General features: G+C 46.7%; 1 protein-coding gene across 1 annotated transcript; it reads left to right on the top strand.

The window, feature by feature from the left end:
- Positions 1-571: 571 nt before the first annotated feature.
- LOC125514258 lies at positions 572-7,579 on the top strand. Its single transcript, XM_048679552.1, has 9 exons — positions 572-858; positions 1,054-1,196; positions 1,323-1,474; positions 1,647-1,908; positions 2,323-2,539; positions 2,630-2,753; positions 4,348-4,563; positions 4,653-5,084; positions 6,162-7,579. Exons 3-9 carry the CDS (start codon positions 1,334-1,336, stop codon positions 7,413-7,415), a joined length of 2,646 nt encoding a protein of 881 aa, XP_048535509.1. The 5' UTR covers positions 572-858; positions 1,054-1,196; positions 1,323-1,333; the 3' UTR covers positions 7,416-7,579.
- The last annotated feature ends 11,404 nt before the right edge of the window (positions 7,580-18,983 follow it).

Below are 18,983 nucleotides of genomic sequence, written 5' to 3'. Positions count from 1 at the left end.
GGGTTCGAGGATGGGAGGGGTTTGGTGGCTCGGTGTGCTAGGGTTTTCACCGTGCGCAAACCATGAACTGATCGAAGAAAAACTATCCAGCCCTCTGTAGAGCGGGGCCAGTAGCAGGCCCGGGCCGGATGTCAGCCGCAACACAGACGCAAGCGGAAGCGAAATTCGGATTGTGAAGATGAAACGGTTAATAAAAGACCAGTTGGGTGAACTTGTCGATGAATCGGTCGGCCAACTCCGGTAATCGCCTCTATTAGGCTGGTCATAGTGGGGAGTAACTTAGACTAGTGTCATGCATATGACACTAGCCTAAGTTACTACCTTCATAATGCAAAGTAACATAATAGTAGTATCTTAGATGACTTCATTTATTATCTTGTAGACTTATCTTGTCTTGAAAAACGTTATGTTACAATAACATATTATGTTACCATATCTCATTAATTACTTGCCACATAAGCAAAAATTTCTTGAAATGCGCTATGTTACTAGCTAAGTTACTCCCACTATGACTAGCCTTAGTAAGAAGAGTAATCCCCAGTCCCCACCTAACAATAGAGTAGATCTTTTCTCCCATCCTCCCTCACTCACTCACTCTTCTCCTTTGGTAGAGCTGGTTACTGACAGGTGATTCGCATTCTTTTGGGTAGTAGTAGTCGTAGTAGCTTGTGAAGAATCTTGTGGAAACACCACAGGGACTTTCTTCAGAATCGACAAAAGCAAAATGCAGAGGAGTTGGTGACAAGGAACCAGCCAGCTACTGACCGAGTGGTCAGATTGCAAATGCAGAGGAGTTCCTGTTGAGGACAGGTCCGTCCTCTCTACTAACCTGGGCGCTAGATCCACTGCTAACTGCAGGTATGTGCAAGTGCAACCTACAGTGTTGACTCACATCACAAGTCGTTTTGCTCTGTTCTCTCTGTTCCTATCCAAGCATGCATTCAGATCTAGTACTACATGTCTATCTATTCTAGCTTGCATTCTGTCACTTATTTTCTACTACATCAATGCGTACTTATCTAGTCTTGGATTTGTTTCGCTCTTTCCAACAAGGCATGTATGCTCAGCTCAGCTCTTCCTTTGGTATGCTACATCAATCCTACGACGAACTTTGCAGTTTCCAGTTCGTGCTACATCTCTAGATCAAGCACCTGCGAGGCGTACACGGATAAGTCGTTGACTCGGGAAGGCCGCAGGCATTCACTTCCTTCTCCATCGTTGCTCAAAGAAAATAGCACTTGCAGCCTTCGGACACAACCAGTTGCTATTGATTAGATTTCCTTTCTCGAATTACCATTTGATTGCACATCTACTTTGTGTAGATAACACAAGAATGGAACAAAATGTCCTGGAGCAAATACTTGAGGGCAGCATGGAGCCAACACATATTCCGCTAGTAACTTTATGGAAAATCACTGACGGGTTTTCCCCGGATAGAATAATCGGTGAAGGGGGATTCGCAACGGTTTATAAGGTATTATTATACTAATTTAGTGTTTTCTACTCTACTCCGTAACACGTAGAGATATAATACTTGAGTAACAGAGCTGAGTTATTTGGGTAACATGTGTTGTCCGTTGTGGATCCAAATTCATTTTAGTACGCTGCTAACTTTCATCATTTAATGAAATGCTCATGACAAACAGGGTGTTGTTGGGAATTGGAGTGTTGCTGTGAAGAAGATCAGGAGCGTCAAGACAATTGATGACAAGCTCTTTCGTCGTGAGGTTGGCAGCCTACTGGAGGTGAACCATCCAAACGTAGTTCGGTTTCTCGGCTTATGTTCTGATACAGTGGAGACACCAATGAAAAACCCAGATGGCAGAGGATATATTTACGCCGAGGAAAGAGAAAGATTAATGTGTTTTGAGTATATCACTAATGGGAGCCTTGACACAAAAATTACAGGTACACTATTGTTCCATGCAGATAAGAGAAAGATTAATGTCTATTTTGCGCTTTTACTTTTCAAGTCACGGCATTCAAGCTAAATTAACTAGGTGATTTCCCCGCGCGTTTCTGTTGGTTTTTAAAGATTAATTTTGGATAAAATTTGTACGAACGAAATGACCTGAATCAGAAGCTATCATTCTGTAAGCAATTGTGTGTGAACAAAGTGTATGCATATAAGCTGGACCATTGGAGATGGAATAATTAAATTTGGGGTACATGTGCTACAAAATAGTTGTAGTGGGTGATGACATGGCGTATTTGGTGATGTGGAGGGTCGCATGTTGAGAGAATTAGAGTTAGCGGGGATAAAGTATTTAGGTATTATAGATGTATTGGAGATTGCATGCATCACTGCTTCTTCTTTTGCAGATGAATTAAGAGGCTTTGAGTGGGATAAGCGTTATAAGATAATTAGAGGAATTTGTGCGGGTCTACATTATCTACACATGGAAAAATATATTCTTCATATGGATCTAAAGCCTGCCAACATACTACTAAATGATGGACTGGTGCCAAAGATTACGGACTTTGGTCTATCAAGACCAATAGAATGCTCACAAACTATGGCCGAAATGCATTTTTCACTGTAAGATAGTATCTTCACAACCATTCTACACATGTACCCTCTTATATATTGTTTATATCGTGATGCTTGATACTTTCATATTTCATGTAGAGGCTATTGCGCTCCGGAAATCCTGTTTGGTGGTAGGATGTCCCCCAAGTCAGACATGTATAGTTTGGGTGTCATAATCGTCGAACTGGTGACAGGACATAAGGGTACCCCTGATAAGGATAATGTAAGAGTGTTTTATCTCGTGATGAAAAATCACTTCTTTAAGAATCATGTTTCCGTTGCATGTTGTGGCTCCTACTGAACTTGAATACTAACGTAGATTGCAAGCCATATGTAGTTAAAATCTTACATTTACAACAACAAGAGCAATTCCAACTCTCTCTTTGAACCGCATTACATGAACCTTTTTATCTTCTTGATGTGTGGTGTTCCTTTCCCATTTGTCTTGATTGCTCCATCTAAGCAAGCTTCGTTGATACCCAAATTTTCATAGTCGTTGGGCCTCAAAAATTCTCCTTTAAGCTAACTCACATCCATCCTGAGGTTCCATGGAGTTTCTAGTGCTCGACTGGTAGCCAATTTAACATAGTGACAAAACGCTATCACTGCCCCCTCTCTTTAATGCATGCCCTACAATCATTAATTATCCTGAAATCAATAAAGCATTATAAATGTTGGAAACATGCCAACATCTTCGAGCTTTGAATGGACCAGCTTATACATGTGTAAATCAATCAACAACAACAAATTACTATTGATCTAAATCAAGAATATTTCTTGGAGGCTATACCTTGTGACTAGTGGCGCTCCCAGGTCTTTCCATTTATTCTTAAAATGAAAATACAATTGCAATGAATTTTTAACCTAGCATCCTATTACATACCTTTTCAAGGTTGTATTCTCGCGGCCAGATATTCATAACTAGAACTTATTTGGATATATTTCAGCCAATCTTTTATGTCATTTTTCTTGTGGATCCAATGCTTGTGCAACCAGCCGGTAGCGGGAGCTATATGCTATCTTAGACGAATGTGTGTTTTACCTATGTCACTCTTTCATTATCTATGAAAGCAAACACACTGAAGATGTTGTGTCTCAGTGCAATAGGAGACGGGCGCCATGTCAAATGTTGTCTTGAAGCATTGTTTAATTGAATTGTTTAAAATTTACGAACAATCTTGTCTTACTTAATCATGACTGTAAGATCCATGAATAATCTAAGCCCCAAGAGTGAAAACGAAAATTACTAGAAGAAAAAGAAACGAGTGAATCCATAACCAGAGTGGGTGAGCACATGAGCTGCCCGCAGAACCGCCATGGTGCTCAATCCGCAATGGGTATCCCTAAACTAGGTGATCCCTCTATTTTGCTCCTTGCTAGCTTATCAAGTGCGGATGTCGATTCCTTAGATTTATATGCTTTACTTACGATTTTTACAATCAAAATATTGCTAATTTATAGATTTTAGATGAATACTTATGTTAAATTGTGATCCAAATTATACCGTGTTGGACTAGACGTAGTACAACCGGTGTGGGCTTTTGCGTTGGTACCGACGCGTACGAGTACAACTCGTTTACTTGTCCTCCAAGGACTCTCATGTATTGCTCTCATATATACCCCATGTAGTCGCACCTCAGACGGTCTGTCGTCTCGTGCTTGTAATACTCCTCCTCATAGTGATTGCGCCTTCGTGCGTCCGTGATTTTCTCCCGCAAGGGTTTTCACGTAAAAATCTGTGTCTCTCGTGTCTCGGTTATTCTCGTTATTATCTAACAACTTATGTATCAACACTTAATCTCCTTTGTGAATTGCAGATACTTAGAAGATGGAGGCATAGATGGAATAAATCAGGGAAGAAAATACCACGAGAATACCACCAGCAAGTAACTAAATGCATCGAAATAGGGTCACTCTGCCAGAAAATTGACCCCTCTGCACGGCCCTCTATATTAGAAGTAACGGAAAATTTTCTTGAAATTGTAAGTACGAATAATCACAGCGGGAATGATAACGAATTGGCAGGTGGCGAGGTATAATTAAATCTCATATTACATAAGCTTAATGTATAGAATTTAAGATAATGCGCCTTTATTAAATTTTCTGGCCCGTGTACACACAGATAAATCTACTGGCTCACTGGGAGGATGACATGCTTGGCGTTGAGCCGCTGGAGCTGCAGTTTGGGTATAACATGCAGAAGCAGTTATTATTATGTTCAGTTGAGCTAAGCAATGATACTGATGGCTTCATAGCCTACAAGATTCAAACGACGAGCCTATTGCCATACTCCATAGAGCCAAATAGTGACATTGTGAAACCACAATCCAAACATTGGGTGGATATTTCATTACCTATAGCTAAGTCACATGATCATGAAGAAGCATGCAAATATAGTAATAAGCAATGCACAGTGTTCATCATGCAAAGCATTAAAGTAAATGAAGGCTATACAACGCATGATATTGAAGATATGCTTGATAAACATTCGACGGGTCACCATGTTGATGAGATTCATTTGGAGGTTGTTTCTGAAAAACCGTGCAGTAAAGAGGTACTCCCCTTGTCCCTTTTTCTTTGGAGTAATTTTTCCTCCCTCCTTTTGACTTGTTGATCATCAACAATTGCTTGGACTTTTGTTGACTTGGCTTGAGTTTGAAATTCCAGTAGGTAAAGGCCACATAGGAATAGGCGAGACCCCAGATAGCCAATTCTTAGTTCCCCGACAATCTTAGTGTATATGATCATAACTTTTTATGAACCTGAAGTCAGTACATAGCATGGAAGATCTCATATTTCTATAGACTATAGGTAGAGTAGAAGATCCAGGAAGTTGTTCTGTTCTTGGGCGCATATGCACCCGATATGAACAGTATATTTTAGAAAATAGTATACATGTAAAGTTTCGTGATGGAAAAACATTTCTGAAGGTCTGGACAAAAACATCAATGCTCCAAAGTTCTTTCAAATATTGCCCTTTTGGGAACATTGTTTTTGGTTTTTTCCTCAACAATGTTTCTCTAAGAAAAAACATTTAAAAATATATGGTTTCCTATTTTTCTCGAAATTTAATGTTCACACGGGTGCATATGCACCTAAGTGCAGAAACTCTAGGTTCTAGCTTTTCAATGACTGCATAGAGCTAATGCCAAGTGAATATTTTCACCGAGTCAAGCTAGATGTTAAAACAGAATAAAAGAAGTTCACTTTTCAGCCCTTAATTTATCATTGTTCAAATTTTCCCTAAGACCCTGCTAGTTTTAGCCTTTTAGGGTATGCTTGAGGTTTCGACCGACTTGACCGCCTCATCACCATTGACTCGTCACCTTAGAGCATCTACAGTCGGCCATCCCAAACCCTCCTCAAACATCCAGGCGGGCCGTCCTGTCACGAAATTTCGATCCAAACGGACGCCTCAAAAGCCCAGGCCGACCGGCACCTCTCATATCCAGCCCAAATATAAGGCAGATATGGGGGCGCGTGGGCTGACCTACACTTATATATACATCTGTATGTAGTTTATATTGAAATCTCTAAAAAAAACTTTATATTCGTGAACGAAGGGAGTAAAAACCAATAGTGCACACTATAAGTCTTGTGATTAACTCTGGCATGATCCATGCTGATACAGGAGATCCAAAGATTTGGCAAAGCCGAGCCCGACGACGTGGAGGCAGGGGCGAGCAGGAGCAGGGGAACTGAGATGAGTCCCGTGGAGCCCGCCGACGTGGAGGCAGTGCTGATCTCGAAGGTCCGTCCGCAGCTCCGTCGCGTGGATGAAGACGCATTCACGCCGCACGGCATGGTGATTGGTCTTTACAACCATGGTAAAGGTCTTTCTAAATGGACCGAAATGAAGGAGCAAGCCGTCCGCGATATTATGTCTCTCGATCAAGCGGGCGTGCTTATGGCGGAGCTGCGGAATCTGGAGGACAAAGCAAGGAGGTGCTATGACGATGCGCCCGACCGCTGTTTGTCGTCGATGCAGTTCTCCAATATGCTGCTGCACGATGGCTGCTATCTGCTCTCTCTCTTTTTGGATTATGGTGCACGATCTGAGCTGGACAACAACGCCCCGCAGTACAGATATAGATATCCCGAGAGCGCAGGCCGCAGACTCTCCCGGAGCGCGTTGGTGCGCGACACCGTGTTTCTCGTTGAGAATCAGATACCTTTCTTTGTGCTTCAGAAGATCCACGACGTCGTCACAGGAGGCATCACCCAGTTGACAGTCATCCAAGAACTAGCAGTTGGTGTCCAGGAGCTTCTGCAGCCACAGCGCTTCATCAGCGAGGAGCTGCGGCTGCGGCGGGTGCCTCCGTCGACGTCCCACTTACTGCACCTGGTGCACGCCTACTTTCAGCTAAATATGCCGCAGATAATGGTAAAGAACAGGACATGGATCAAAGGTCGGTGGCGCCGTGCGACGGAGTACAGCTGCTACGCCAACCTGCGGTTCAAGCGTAAGGACTTCATGGACGGCATGGAGTCTTCCATCCTGGACGTGAGGTATCAAGAAGGTACGCTGTGGATCCCTCCCCTGCGGATCGACGGCAACACTTTGACGATCCTACGTAACCTCATGGCGCTGGAGGAGGAGGAGCATATTCCACACCGGACCGTGACGGCCTACTGTGTCTTCCTGTCGCAGCTGGCCGGCACGGTGGAGGATGTCAAGCTCTTAGTTGCCGCCGGGATCATCGAACCATTCCTGTCAAGTGACGAGCAGGTGGCTCAAGGCATCGCCAACCTCCAGAACGGGGTATCGTTGGGCGACGTGGATGACATCTGGGAAAACTACCTCAATCCCGTTTGGCACGTCCTGGACACGCGCTGCAACAATTGGATGACCAGATTCGTGGGAAAGTGTAACAACATTTTCTAAATATTCCTATGGCCAATGTAATTTATTTTATGATGATTCTAATAAAAGATTTAGCATGATGGTTGCTAAATACAGTACTCCCTCTGTTTATTTTTATAAGGCCTATGTTGTCTGAAACGACTTATAAAAATGAACGGAGCGAGTAAAACAGATCAAAATATGGATTGTTATTCCCTATTTTCTCCGTGCATCAATATTTGGTGTGCCTACGTGATCTGTTACGTACAAATCTGGCTACCTGATCCAATGCCTGCATAAACTGAAGTTGTGTGTGCATGCATATGGGCGAGCCGGAGGTGCTTTTCTTCAATTTAGTAAAGTTATTATACACCCGTGCCTCTCTTAGTGTTCAGTTGTGCCTATAAAAAAGTCACACGATTGAATGATTCTGGAGACTGTTGTTTTACATTAAAAAGTTGCTTTTTTTCTTTACTTGAAAGGTGACATTTGATAGTGTTGGTAGTTCCCGCCTGTAACTACCCCATAAATCTCCATTACTCGGAAATATAATGGGAACAAAAAGGGAAACAGAGAACCAACCGTGCGAGCCAGTATTTTTTTTGTGTTTTCGCGCGGAAAGGGAAAACGAAGAATTCTGATAGTTCGAGGGTCAAACTGCAAAATGCACCAAACCACAAATCGGAAAGGGAAAACCGGGAACCAACCGCGCAACTGGTTTTCCCTTGCGGGAGCGCTTCGTGCGCGACACTTGTCACGCGCGGAGCGGTCCCGAACCGCTCGTTACGAGCGCTCCGAAGGAGCGCTCGTTAACTAGTTGCTTCCCGCGTTGGCCGGTGCAGTACGTGCGTTCGTGGCTTCGTGCGCTTCAGGTGAGCGAGCCCATCAGGCTTTGGGCGGGCTTTGCTACACCTACATGAGCTTGCTACGAAAAGTTAGGTACATGCTGACGTGGCCTCGTTTAAGTGGATAGCACGCATCCCATCCTGAATATCAGGGGGATTAGTTAGAAATTTTTTTCCCGGGGTAATGAAGAGCTTTATTCATACGATGAGGCGCCGTCACTATCAGCCATGAGGCTGGTTACCAACAAACCCGGGAGAGAGTCCATACAGCACTCCGGCACCTCCAGCGTGCATGCATGTTTTGCACAAAGATGAGCCGGAACGTTGGCATGTCTCTTTACATGTAGAATATCAAAAGAAGTAAAACTAGCAGCTAGCTCCTCAATATCTAAAAGTAACGACACTATCAAAGAGCGCGAAGTCCGGCGCGAGTTCCAGAGGTTCACCACATCCAAACAATCCGTCTCAATCCGCACCCGCGCAAAGCCACGAAGCAAAGCCACCACCACGCCTTCACGAACCGCAGTAGCTTCTGCCACAAGTGGATCTGTAATGCCTAGTCTTGGTTTGCACCAAGCTGAAAATGAACGATGAAGCTGATCAAGCCACACCACCAATGCCTGCTCTGTGCTCCAACATAGAGATTCCAGCATCAGTGTTAATCTTGATCACCTCACCGTCTGGTGGTTGCCATCCATGACCTGGTAGTATGCTAGCATGCCTGGTTGGGAGCTCTAGCACCGCAAGAGCATCTCTGATCATTTTCATTGACTGCATCAGATCCATACTTGCGTTGTCATGAGTAATATTGTTCGGAGATGTCCAAATAGCCCACCGTGATGATCTTAGCTTGGTCTGAAGCATCGAAACGAGGGTCACATAGAATATCCCTGGACCAGGTCAAGCCATGCAACTCCGGTAGCTTGATGCTCAGCCACTCGCGGGCTTCTGCCCAGAACCGTCTTGCATGTGTGCATTGTATCAACGCATGATACATATCTTCATCTGCTGATAGGCATACTTTACACCTGGCTAGAGTTGCAATGTGTCGGTACTTTAGGGTACTTTCAACCGGAAGAATCCCCCGAAGTACACGCCACCAGAACACACGCACTTTGGGCACAACATTCAACTTCCAAAGCTTCGTCCACAACTGTTTGTTCGTCTCTGCAGATTCTGTAACCAACCCTTCTTCTAGAGCAAGATACTCGTTGCGAATCATGAGAGTTCGGTATGCCGATTTTATAGTGTAGATGCCTGCTTTCTCTGCCGACCATGCCCAACTATCATATCCTCCCATACGCCTTAGAGGAATGTTTAGTATAGCTTCTGCCTCAGGGAGAGATAAAATTGTTTCTCACAATGTCTATTTTCCACGTCCCAGTCTCTGCATCGATCAATTTTGAAACCGTATCCATATATGTCGTACCAATTTGTACCGACGGCTTCATGGAGATCAGCCCAGGTATCCACGGGTCCCTCCAGATCGAAATCGTCGTATCATCCCCAATTCTCTTGATCATACCAGACACCAATGCTTCCCTGCCTGCCAAAATAGCTCACCGGGTAGCCGAAGCGTGCCGGTGCGCTCTTGCGCCTAGGAAGTCGGTATTCGGGAAGTACTTCCCTTTGAGCACTCGCGCACAAAGCGAATTCGGGCTTGTGATGAGCCTCCATCCATGCTTTCCTAGAAGAGATAGATTGAAGAGCTCCAGGTTTCTGAATCCCATCCCTCCTTTCACTTTCGCAGTTGCAAGTGTGTCCCAATCCAGCCAATGTAAAGATCGGCGGTCAAGAGAGCTACTCCACCAGTATCTCGCCATGCATGAGGTGATTCCTTTGTAAAGTTTTTTAGACAATTTAAAACAGCTCATGGAAAAAGCCGGAATCGCCCGAGCCACTGACTTCAGGCGCACCTCCCTGCCCGCACATGAAATCATGCGCTCCGTTCTTCCCTGCAACTGACTTCGGATTCTCTCTCGAAGATGTTCAAAAGTACCACTTGTTATCCGCCCCGTTGCAGTAGGCAAACCAAGGTATCTCTCGTTGAAAGACTCGGTAGTGATGCCGAGGATGGCTTTCAACCTTTGTCGAACTGGGTCGCTTGTGTTCGGAATGAAGAATATTGAACTCTTTTCTCGGTTCACACACTGGCCAGAACAGTCCTCATAGATCCGTAGGACACGATTCAACCTTTGAGCATTATCCTCTTTTGCATTCATAAAGATGAGGCTATCGTCTGTGAAAAGAAGATGATTGATCCAAGGTGAATTATTGCTTACTCTGATTCCTCTATCCACTTGAGCACCACCCAAGTGCTTTAGTAACATTGTAAACTCTTCAGCACAAAGCAAGAACAGATAAGGTGAATAAGGGTCACCCTGTTGTAGACCACTAGATTGGTGTGAAGTAAGGGATCAGTTCCCCCATTCACCATGTACTGTAAACCTGACAGAGGTCACACATTTCATTGTCAGTCTAACAGAACTTGAGCTGAAACCCAACCTTAGCATGATAGCCTCGAGATAATGCCATTCAACCCGGTCATAAGCTTTCATCATGTCAAGTTGGACACCACACACATGATTTTTTGCCCCTCTTCCTTTTTCTCATCGCATGCACGCTCTCATAAGCGATTAACACATTATTAGTGATAAGTCTATTAGGAATAAAGGCACTTTGCTCTTCGCTTATAATATCTCCAAGAAACTCCCTCATTCTGTTAGAAATGTATTTGGATGCAATCTTATACAAAACAGAACATAATGAAATTGGCCTGTATTGGGAAATACGTCGCGGGTACCTGACCTTGGGGATGAGTGTTATGGATGTGGCATTCATACCCAGTGGCAACTCCCCGCCACTCAAAAAGTCCAGCACAGCCGACACAATGTCTTCTTTGAGAAGATCCCAGTGTCGCTGAAAAAAGCCCGCCGTGAAGCCATCCACCCCTAGTGCTTTGGACGGGGCCATCTAGAAAAGGGTCGTCCTCACCTCATCAACTATAAAAGGTTTGTCGAGGTGCTCATTCATGAGCAGCGTCACCTTGGGCGGGACAAGATTGAGAAGCTCATCCATGGGCTTAAAACCCCGAGAGGTATATAGTGCTTCATAAAAACCTTGAACTTCTACATGATTATCTTCAATCGTTTGACACGTTGAGCCATCTGCTCGCTCCAAACCCTCAATCTTATTCATACGTTTCCGTTGAGCTGCTTGAGCATGAAAGTATCCCGTGTTACGATCCCCCTTCCATAGCCACAAGACTCTGGAGCGTTGCCGTACCCAGATCTCCTCCTGTCGGAGGGCTTCACGCAATTGTTTTCCCACCGCTCGCTCTTCTTCAGTTGGGCCGCACCCATAGAGCGCTCTCGTAGACGATCGATTTTGGCTCGCAGCTTCTTCACTTTGCGTGTTAAGTCCCCAAATTCCTTCGCCCCCAGCTCGACAGCACATGCTGCATATCGCCTAGGGCATTCACAACTCCGGCCAAACCGTGTTGTCCAGCTCCCTTTTTCCACTCTCGAGCACAAGCTGGTCGTAATCAGCATGTGTTTGCCATACATCCTCATATCGGAACTGCCTAGCAGTTCTTGCACCTGCAGCGGCCAAGTTTTCCCTTAGATCTACCATCACAAAGCAATGATCAGACTCCATGGTACCAATATGCCGCACGCGTGTGTTAGGAAACATGTGTATGAACTGCAGGTTGCCAAGCCCTCTGTCAAGCCTAGCTTTCACGTTTGCATTGCCCCGCTGTCCATTATTTCATGTATGCTCCGCTCCTGACCAGCCGAGATCACAAAGTGAGCAGTCATCAACAGCCTCTCGGAACGCCCTCATTTGATATTCAGGCCGATCCGTTCTCGAGAAGTGCTCAGACGCGGTCAGAGTTTCATGAAATCACCAACACAAAGCCACACATCATGTTGTATTCCAAAAAGAGTTCGAAGAAACTGCCAACTATGTGGTCGATCCTCCACTTTTGGAGCCCCATAAAGCCCCGTGACCCTCCACGCTTGTGAAGTTCGGGTCTTCTTTCTAACCACAACATCAATGGCATGAGCTATAGTTTTTCAGTTCCACATCAAGCTCATCCTTTCAGAACAAACCAATACCACCGCTGAGGCCAGTACTGTTCACTGCAAAACATCCTGCAAAACCCAAAAGATTCTGCAAGCTTTCCACTCTATGTGCTGAAATTTTTGTCTCCATCAGAAACAAGAGACGGGGCCCTTCCTGCTTCACCATACTGCGAAGCTCTTGAACCGTCGATGGGTTCCCAAGACCTCGACAGTTCCAGCTTAAGCAACTCATTGGTCTTGGCAGGGCTGACTCACAGCCGCTGCTGAAGAATCCAAATTATTCGGAGTAGGTTTCTTTTTCTTTGCCTTCCTCTCAGTTTCCGGACCAACTGGTGAGTCTCCGAGAGAAGCATTCTCTTTGCTTGATCCACCTTCTGTCTGATGAGGGTTATTTGTTAGAAGGAGTGAATCCACCCTTCTATACATATGTGTCTGAGGTCCCCCTTTCCTCTTATTTGGTATCGTGGTTGCTTGACCGGGGATGTAACCTCAGCCGCGCTCTTTCCCGTCGTGCTTGAGTTGCGAGTTTCAGCCTTACTCTTTGGAGCAGCAGAGTTCTCCTTCGTCGAACTCGAGCTATCCCCTGTCCCAGACTTTCTCCGCTCATCCTATGCACGCAGGCCCTTCCCGAACGGAAGATCTCCATGTTCATCTCGTGTTCTAGGGGTAGTGCAAACGAGGTCCGAATGACCTAACTTGCCACATGAAAAGCAGAAGTGTGGTACATTTTCATAGACTATATCATATGGGTCCATGCACTACCTCCTCTTTGATTCTATTCGGATCCATCTTCTCAAGGGCTTATCCACATCCACTGTGACTCTCACCCTTAGGTAGCCTGCTGCATGATCGAACTGAACATCTGTTGCCCTTTTGTCTATCTGGTGTGCAATCGCAGTACTCCACGGTTCATCCCGAAGATTGAACGGGAGATTCAGCACTCGAGCCCACAGTTGTAGCTTATCAAATTTTTAACTCAGATGGTCGCATGCACTCATCAAATTCAGACAATATCACAGCATTCTTACTGACATGCCATGGTGACCCCTCCCACACACGATCCCGATCCCTCTGGCATGCAAATTCTGCCACAAACATGTTTTCCCCTGCAGGTTTGAAAGATAAACCCTTAGGGTTCCCCCACACTGGCCAAAGCACGCTGGAGATCGTCTGGATGTGGAGCGTATGTCGTTGAAGCACTTTTCCGGCCAGCATCCACTTCTCATGCGTTCCCTCCTCCAGATCGTCAAGCACCAACGGAGTCGCCTCCTCATCGGTTATCTCCATCTTGCCTAGCACCTCCGCTAGTTTTGCCCTCGCCGTCCTGGGCGAGAGCGCCTCCTTCTCTTGCCGTCGATCAGCAGGCGAGGCCATCGACCCTAGGTTCGCGCCCCGCTGATTAGATCGGCGCGCGCCGCCGCAGGTCCTCCCGAGAAACCCTAGTCGCCTCCTAGGGGGCTCCAGGTTTTTCGGAGGAAAAAAGAAATTCTCCTTGCTGTACGTGGGGATTAGTTAGAATTAGGGAAGAAGATAACGTTTTTAAGTAAGATTACGTAGTAATTTCGTAGGTGTAGCATTTTTGGGCATTGGGCCTCCTTCGTTTGATTAGGCTGCACCCTGGGCCTGTAGAAACACTTACTATATAATAGCCTGGTAAAATTTGCACGCCCCGGGCCTGGGTCCCTGGTGTCCGGGGCCCAGCTCCACGGCATTCCCTAAACGGCGCCCGTTGCGCCCTTTACAGGCACGGGCGCAAACGGGCGCACACCCCCGTGTCAGGCTGGGCCGGCCCATCTAACGTGTCTTCGTTTGTGTCTTAATCCGCAAAAAAAGGCGCGGCTAGGATTCGAACCAAGTACCTCTACCATCAAAGAACACAAGTGTAACCACGCGGCCGCCGGGAGGGATCTAGTTACCTTTTAATATTTCCATCTATTATTCGTTCTCCTCCCATTTTTTCGTTCTCTTTTTTTCTTTGTCTTGGTCCGATGAATTGGTTCGCAAGTAGATGAACGTTTTGTTTAAATCGATGAACTTTTTCTAAAATTCATAAATTTTTTAAATTTTTTGATGAACTTTTTTAAATTCGATGAACTATTTTTCAAATTTGATGAACTATTTTCGAATTTCGATGAACTTTTTTCAATGTCGATGAACTTTTTTTCAAAATCGATGAACTTTTTTCAAAATCGATGAACCTTTTTTGAATTTTGATGAACGCTTTTCAAATCTGTGAACTTTTTCTCCAGATTCGTGAACTATTTTTTCAAACGATGAACCTATTTCAAAATCGATAGATTTTTTTCTCAAAACCGTGAACATTTTTTCAAAATCGATTAATTTGTTTCAAAACAAATGAACTGTTCTGTAATTTATGAACTTTTTCCCAAATGTTTTGAAAAAACAATAAAAATCAAAACGATACAGTATAGTGTACTTAAAGTCCTTTGCCTGTATTTGGTCAGTAGTGCAAAGAAGCTCAGGTGGTTAGCATTCTTGTTCGCTATTCTAAGGGCATCTCGAGCCGTTGGCCCCCCAGGGGGCGTCTAAAAGCGCCGCCTGGGGGTGAGCCGGCGCAAAAAATGGCCCTGGGGGCGAGTCGGTCCCCAGCCGTCAGCCCCCAGGGCCGCCCCCAGGCGCGTATTAAAATAAAAAAAGAAGGACTGTTCGGCAAAGTTATGATAAAAACTAGTTAAATTTCGGCCAAACATGGCAAATTTCGGTGAAATTCACGCATTTTCATTACATTAACCTAATCTAAAAAAGAAAGGGCCTGAAGTCGTCGCCGCCGCCGTCGTCGTCGGCCTTCTCCTCCTTGACGCGGGCGCCCCTGCTGGACCCCTGCCCGGCGTCGCCATGGCGGACTGGCGGCGGCGCGTCGTCGTCGTTGTCGCTGTTGCATAAGACCACGACCCCGTCTTCATCGCGGCCGCGTCGGCGCTCCTCAAAGCGGCGCAGGGCGGCGCGCTGGCGCTCCTTCTCCTTCTCCCGACGCGCCTTCTCCATCGCAATGGAGTCCTGGCGCGCCCATTCTAGGGTCGCGTCATCGTCGTCGAACTCCGCCTTCACCGGCGCCAGCCCCGGCTCCGTCTTCACCGGCGCCAGCCCCGGCTCCGTCTTCACCGGCGCCAGCCCCGGCTCCATCTTTGGCTTGACGAAGCGCGGAGGAGCCAACGAGGAGGAGGCGCGCCGGCCGCCCTCGTTGATGACGATGCCGACGCTGCGAGTGCGCCGACCGATTGGCGTCTCCGCCGCGGGTTCGGCCTTGACGCCGAGAAGCGCCGGAGAACCGGAGGAGTGGGAAGATGAGTGAGAGGAGGAAGACGAGGAGGAGGCGAACCTCCTTGGCGCCCATGCGCGTCGGTGTTGCGACGGGGCGGCCCCCGTCGCAGGATAGGTCAACGGCGGGTTGTTGCCGCCGTCAAGGTACGCCAGCACGCCATCCAGCATGCGGCCGGGGACGCCCCACCACAGGTAGCGCCCCTCGCTGTTCTTCACGCCACCGACCACCGGCGTGTCGTTGGTGGAGGCCAGGCGCTGCTGCTGGCAGCGCTGGAAGTACGCCGCCCAAGCCGCGTGATCGCCGGCGGCGTACTGGGGGAGGGAGCGCTCGTCGTCGGTCAGGGAGGCGCGCGCGACCTCGACCTCCTCGGCGAAGTACCTGGGCTTCACCACGACGTCGGGTAACGGGGGAACGGGCACTCCCCCATCGCTGAGCCGCCACCCCGTCGGCCCGGCGCGCATGTCCGTGTTGGAAATATGCCCTAGAGGCAATAATAAATTAGTTATTATTATATTTCCTTGTTCATGATAATCGTTTATTATGCATGCTAGAATTGTATTGATAGGAAACTCAGATACATGTGTGGATACATAGACGACACCATGTCCCTAGTAAGCCTCTAGTTGACTAGCTCGTTGATCAATAGATGGTTACGGTTTCCTGACCATGGACATTGGATGTCATTGATAACGGGATCACATCATTATGAGAATGATGTGATGGACAAGACCCAAACCTAAGCCTAGCACAAGATCATGTAGTTCGTATGCTAAAGCTTTTCTAATGTCAAGTATCATTTCCTTAGACCATGAGATTGTGCAACTCCCGGATACCGTAGGAATGCTTTGGGTATGCCAAACGTCACAACGTAACTGGGTGGCTATAAAGGTACACTACAGGTATCTCCGAAAGTGTCTGTTGGGTTGGCACGAATCGAGACTGGGATTTGTCACTCCGTGTAAATAGAGAGGTATCTCTGGGCCCACTCGGTAGGACATCATCATAATGTGCACAATGTGATCAAGGAGTTGATCACAGGATGATGTGTTACGGAACGAGTAAAGAGACTTGCCGGTAACGAGATTGAACAAGGTATCGGGATACCAACGATCGAATCTCGGGCAAGTATCGTACCGATAGACAAAGGGAATTGCATACGGGATTGATTAAGTCCTTGACATCGTGGTTCATCCGATGAGATCATCGTGGAACATGTGGGAGCCAACATGGGTATCCAGATCCCGCTGTTGGTTATTGACCGGAGAATGTCTCGGTCATGTCTGCATGGTTCCCGAACCCGTAGGGTCTACACACTTAAGGTTCGGTGACGCTAGGGTTATAGAGATATTAGTATGCGGTAACCCGAAAGTTGTTCGGAGTCCCGGATGAGATCCCGGACGTCACGAGGAGTTCCGGAATGGTCCGGAGGTAAAGATTTATATATGGGAAGTCTTGTTTTGGTCACCGGAAAAGTTTCGCGCATTATCGGTATTGTACCAGGAGTGCCGAAAGGGGTCCGGGGGTCCACCTGCCCCGGGGGGCCACATGGGCTGTAGGGGTGTGCGCCTTGGCCTATATGGGCCAAGGACACCAGCCCCAAGAGGCCCATGCGCCAAGATATAAGGGAAAGGAAGAGTCCTAAAGGGGGAAGGCACCTCATAGGTGCCTTGGGGAGGATGGACTCCTCCCTGGCCGCACCCTTCCTTGGAGGAAGGGCCAAGGCTGCGCCCCCCCTCTCCCTTGGCCCTATATATAGTGGGGGGAAGGGAGGGCAGCTACACCTAAGCCCTGGCGCCTCCCTCCTCCCGCAGCGCTTGGCGAAGCCCTGTTGGAATCCCGCTACTTCCACCACCACGCCGTCGTGCTGCTGGATCTCCATCAACCTCTCCTCCCCCCTTGCTGGATCAAGAAGGAGGAGATGTCGCTGCTCCGTACTAGGATCATCGGTGATTTGGATCACGACGAGTACGACTCCATCAACCCCGTTCTCTTGAACGCTTCCGCGCGCGGTCTACAAGGGTATGTAGATCCACTCCTCCCTCGTTGCTGGTTTCTCATAGATAGATCTTGGTGACACGTAGGAAAATTTTGAATTTCTGCTACGTTCCCCAACAGTGGCATCATGAGCTAGGTCTATGCGTAGTTTCTATGCACGAGTAGAACACAAAGTAGTTGTGGGCGTTGATTTTGTTCAATATGCTTACCGTTACTAGTCCAATCTTGATTCGGCGGCATCGTGGGATGAAGCGGCCCGGACCGACCTTACACGTACTCTTACGTGAGACTGGTTCCACCGACTGACATGCACTAGTTGCATAAGGTGGCTAGCGGGTGTCTGTCTCTCCCACTTTAGTCGGATCGGATTCGATGAAAAGGGTCCTTATGAAGGGTAAATAGCAATTGGCATATCACGTTGTGGTTTTTGCGTAGGTAAGAAACGTTCTTGCTAGAAACCCATAGCAGCCACCTAAAACATGCAAACAATAATTAGAGGACGTCTAACTTGTTTTTGCAGGGTATGCTATGTGATGTGATATGGCCAAAAGGATGTGATGAATGATATATGTGATGTATGAGATTGATCATGTTCTTGTAATAGGAATCACGACTTGCATGTCGATGAGTATGACAACCGGCAGGAGCCATAGGAGTTGTCTTAATTTATTTATGACCTGCGTGTCAACATAAACGTCATGTAATTACTTTACTTTATTGCTAACCGTTAGCTGTAGTAGTAGAAGTAATAGTTGACGAGACAACTTCATGAAGACACGATGATAGAGATCATGATGATGGAGATCATGGTGTCATGCCGGTGACGATGATGATCATGGAGCCCCGAAGATGGAGATCAAGAGGAGCAAAGTGATGATGGCCATATGATGTCACTATTTGATTGCGTTGATGTTTATCATGTTTATGCATCTAGTTTGCTTAGAACGACGGTAGTAAATAAGATGATCCCTCACTAAAATTTCAAGAAGGTGTTCCCCCTAACTGTGCACCGTTGCGAAAGTTCGTCGTTTTGGAGCACCACGTGATGATCGGGTGTGATAGATTCTTACGTTCGAATACAACGGGTGTTGACGAGCCTAGCATGTACAGACATGGCCTCGAAACACATGCGAAACACTTAGGTTAACTTGACGAGCCTAGCATGTACAGACATGGCCTCGGAACACAAGAGACCGAAAGGTCGAGCATGAGTCGTATAGAAGATACGATCAACATGAAGATGTTCACCGATGTTGACTAGTCCGTCTCACGTGATGATCGGACACGGCCTAGTTGACTCGGATCATGTAATCACTTAGATGACTAGAGGGATGTCTATCTGAGTGGGAGTTCATAAGATGAACTTAATTATCCTGAACATAGTCAAAAGGTCTTCGCAAAT

Source organism: Triticum urartu, chromosome 6 (genome assembly GCF_003073215.2).
Source record: "Triticum urartu cultivar G1812 chromosome 6, Tu2.1, whole genome shotgun sequence".
Lineage (NCBI taxonomy): Eukaryota > Viridiplantae > Streptophyta > Magnoliopsida > Poales > Poaceae > Triticum > Triticum urartu.
Note: the sequence above shows the minus strand (reverse complement) of the source record. Positions and strands in the feature narration are given on the sequence as shown.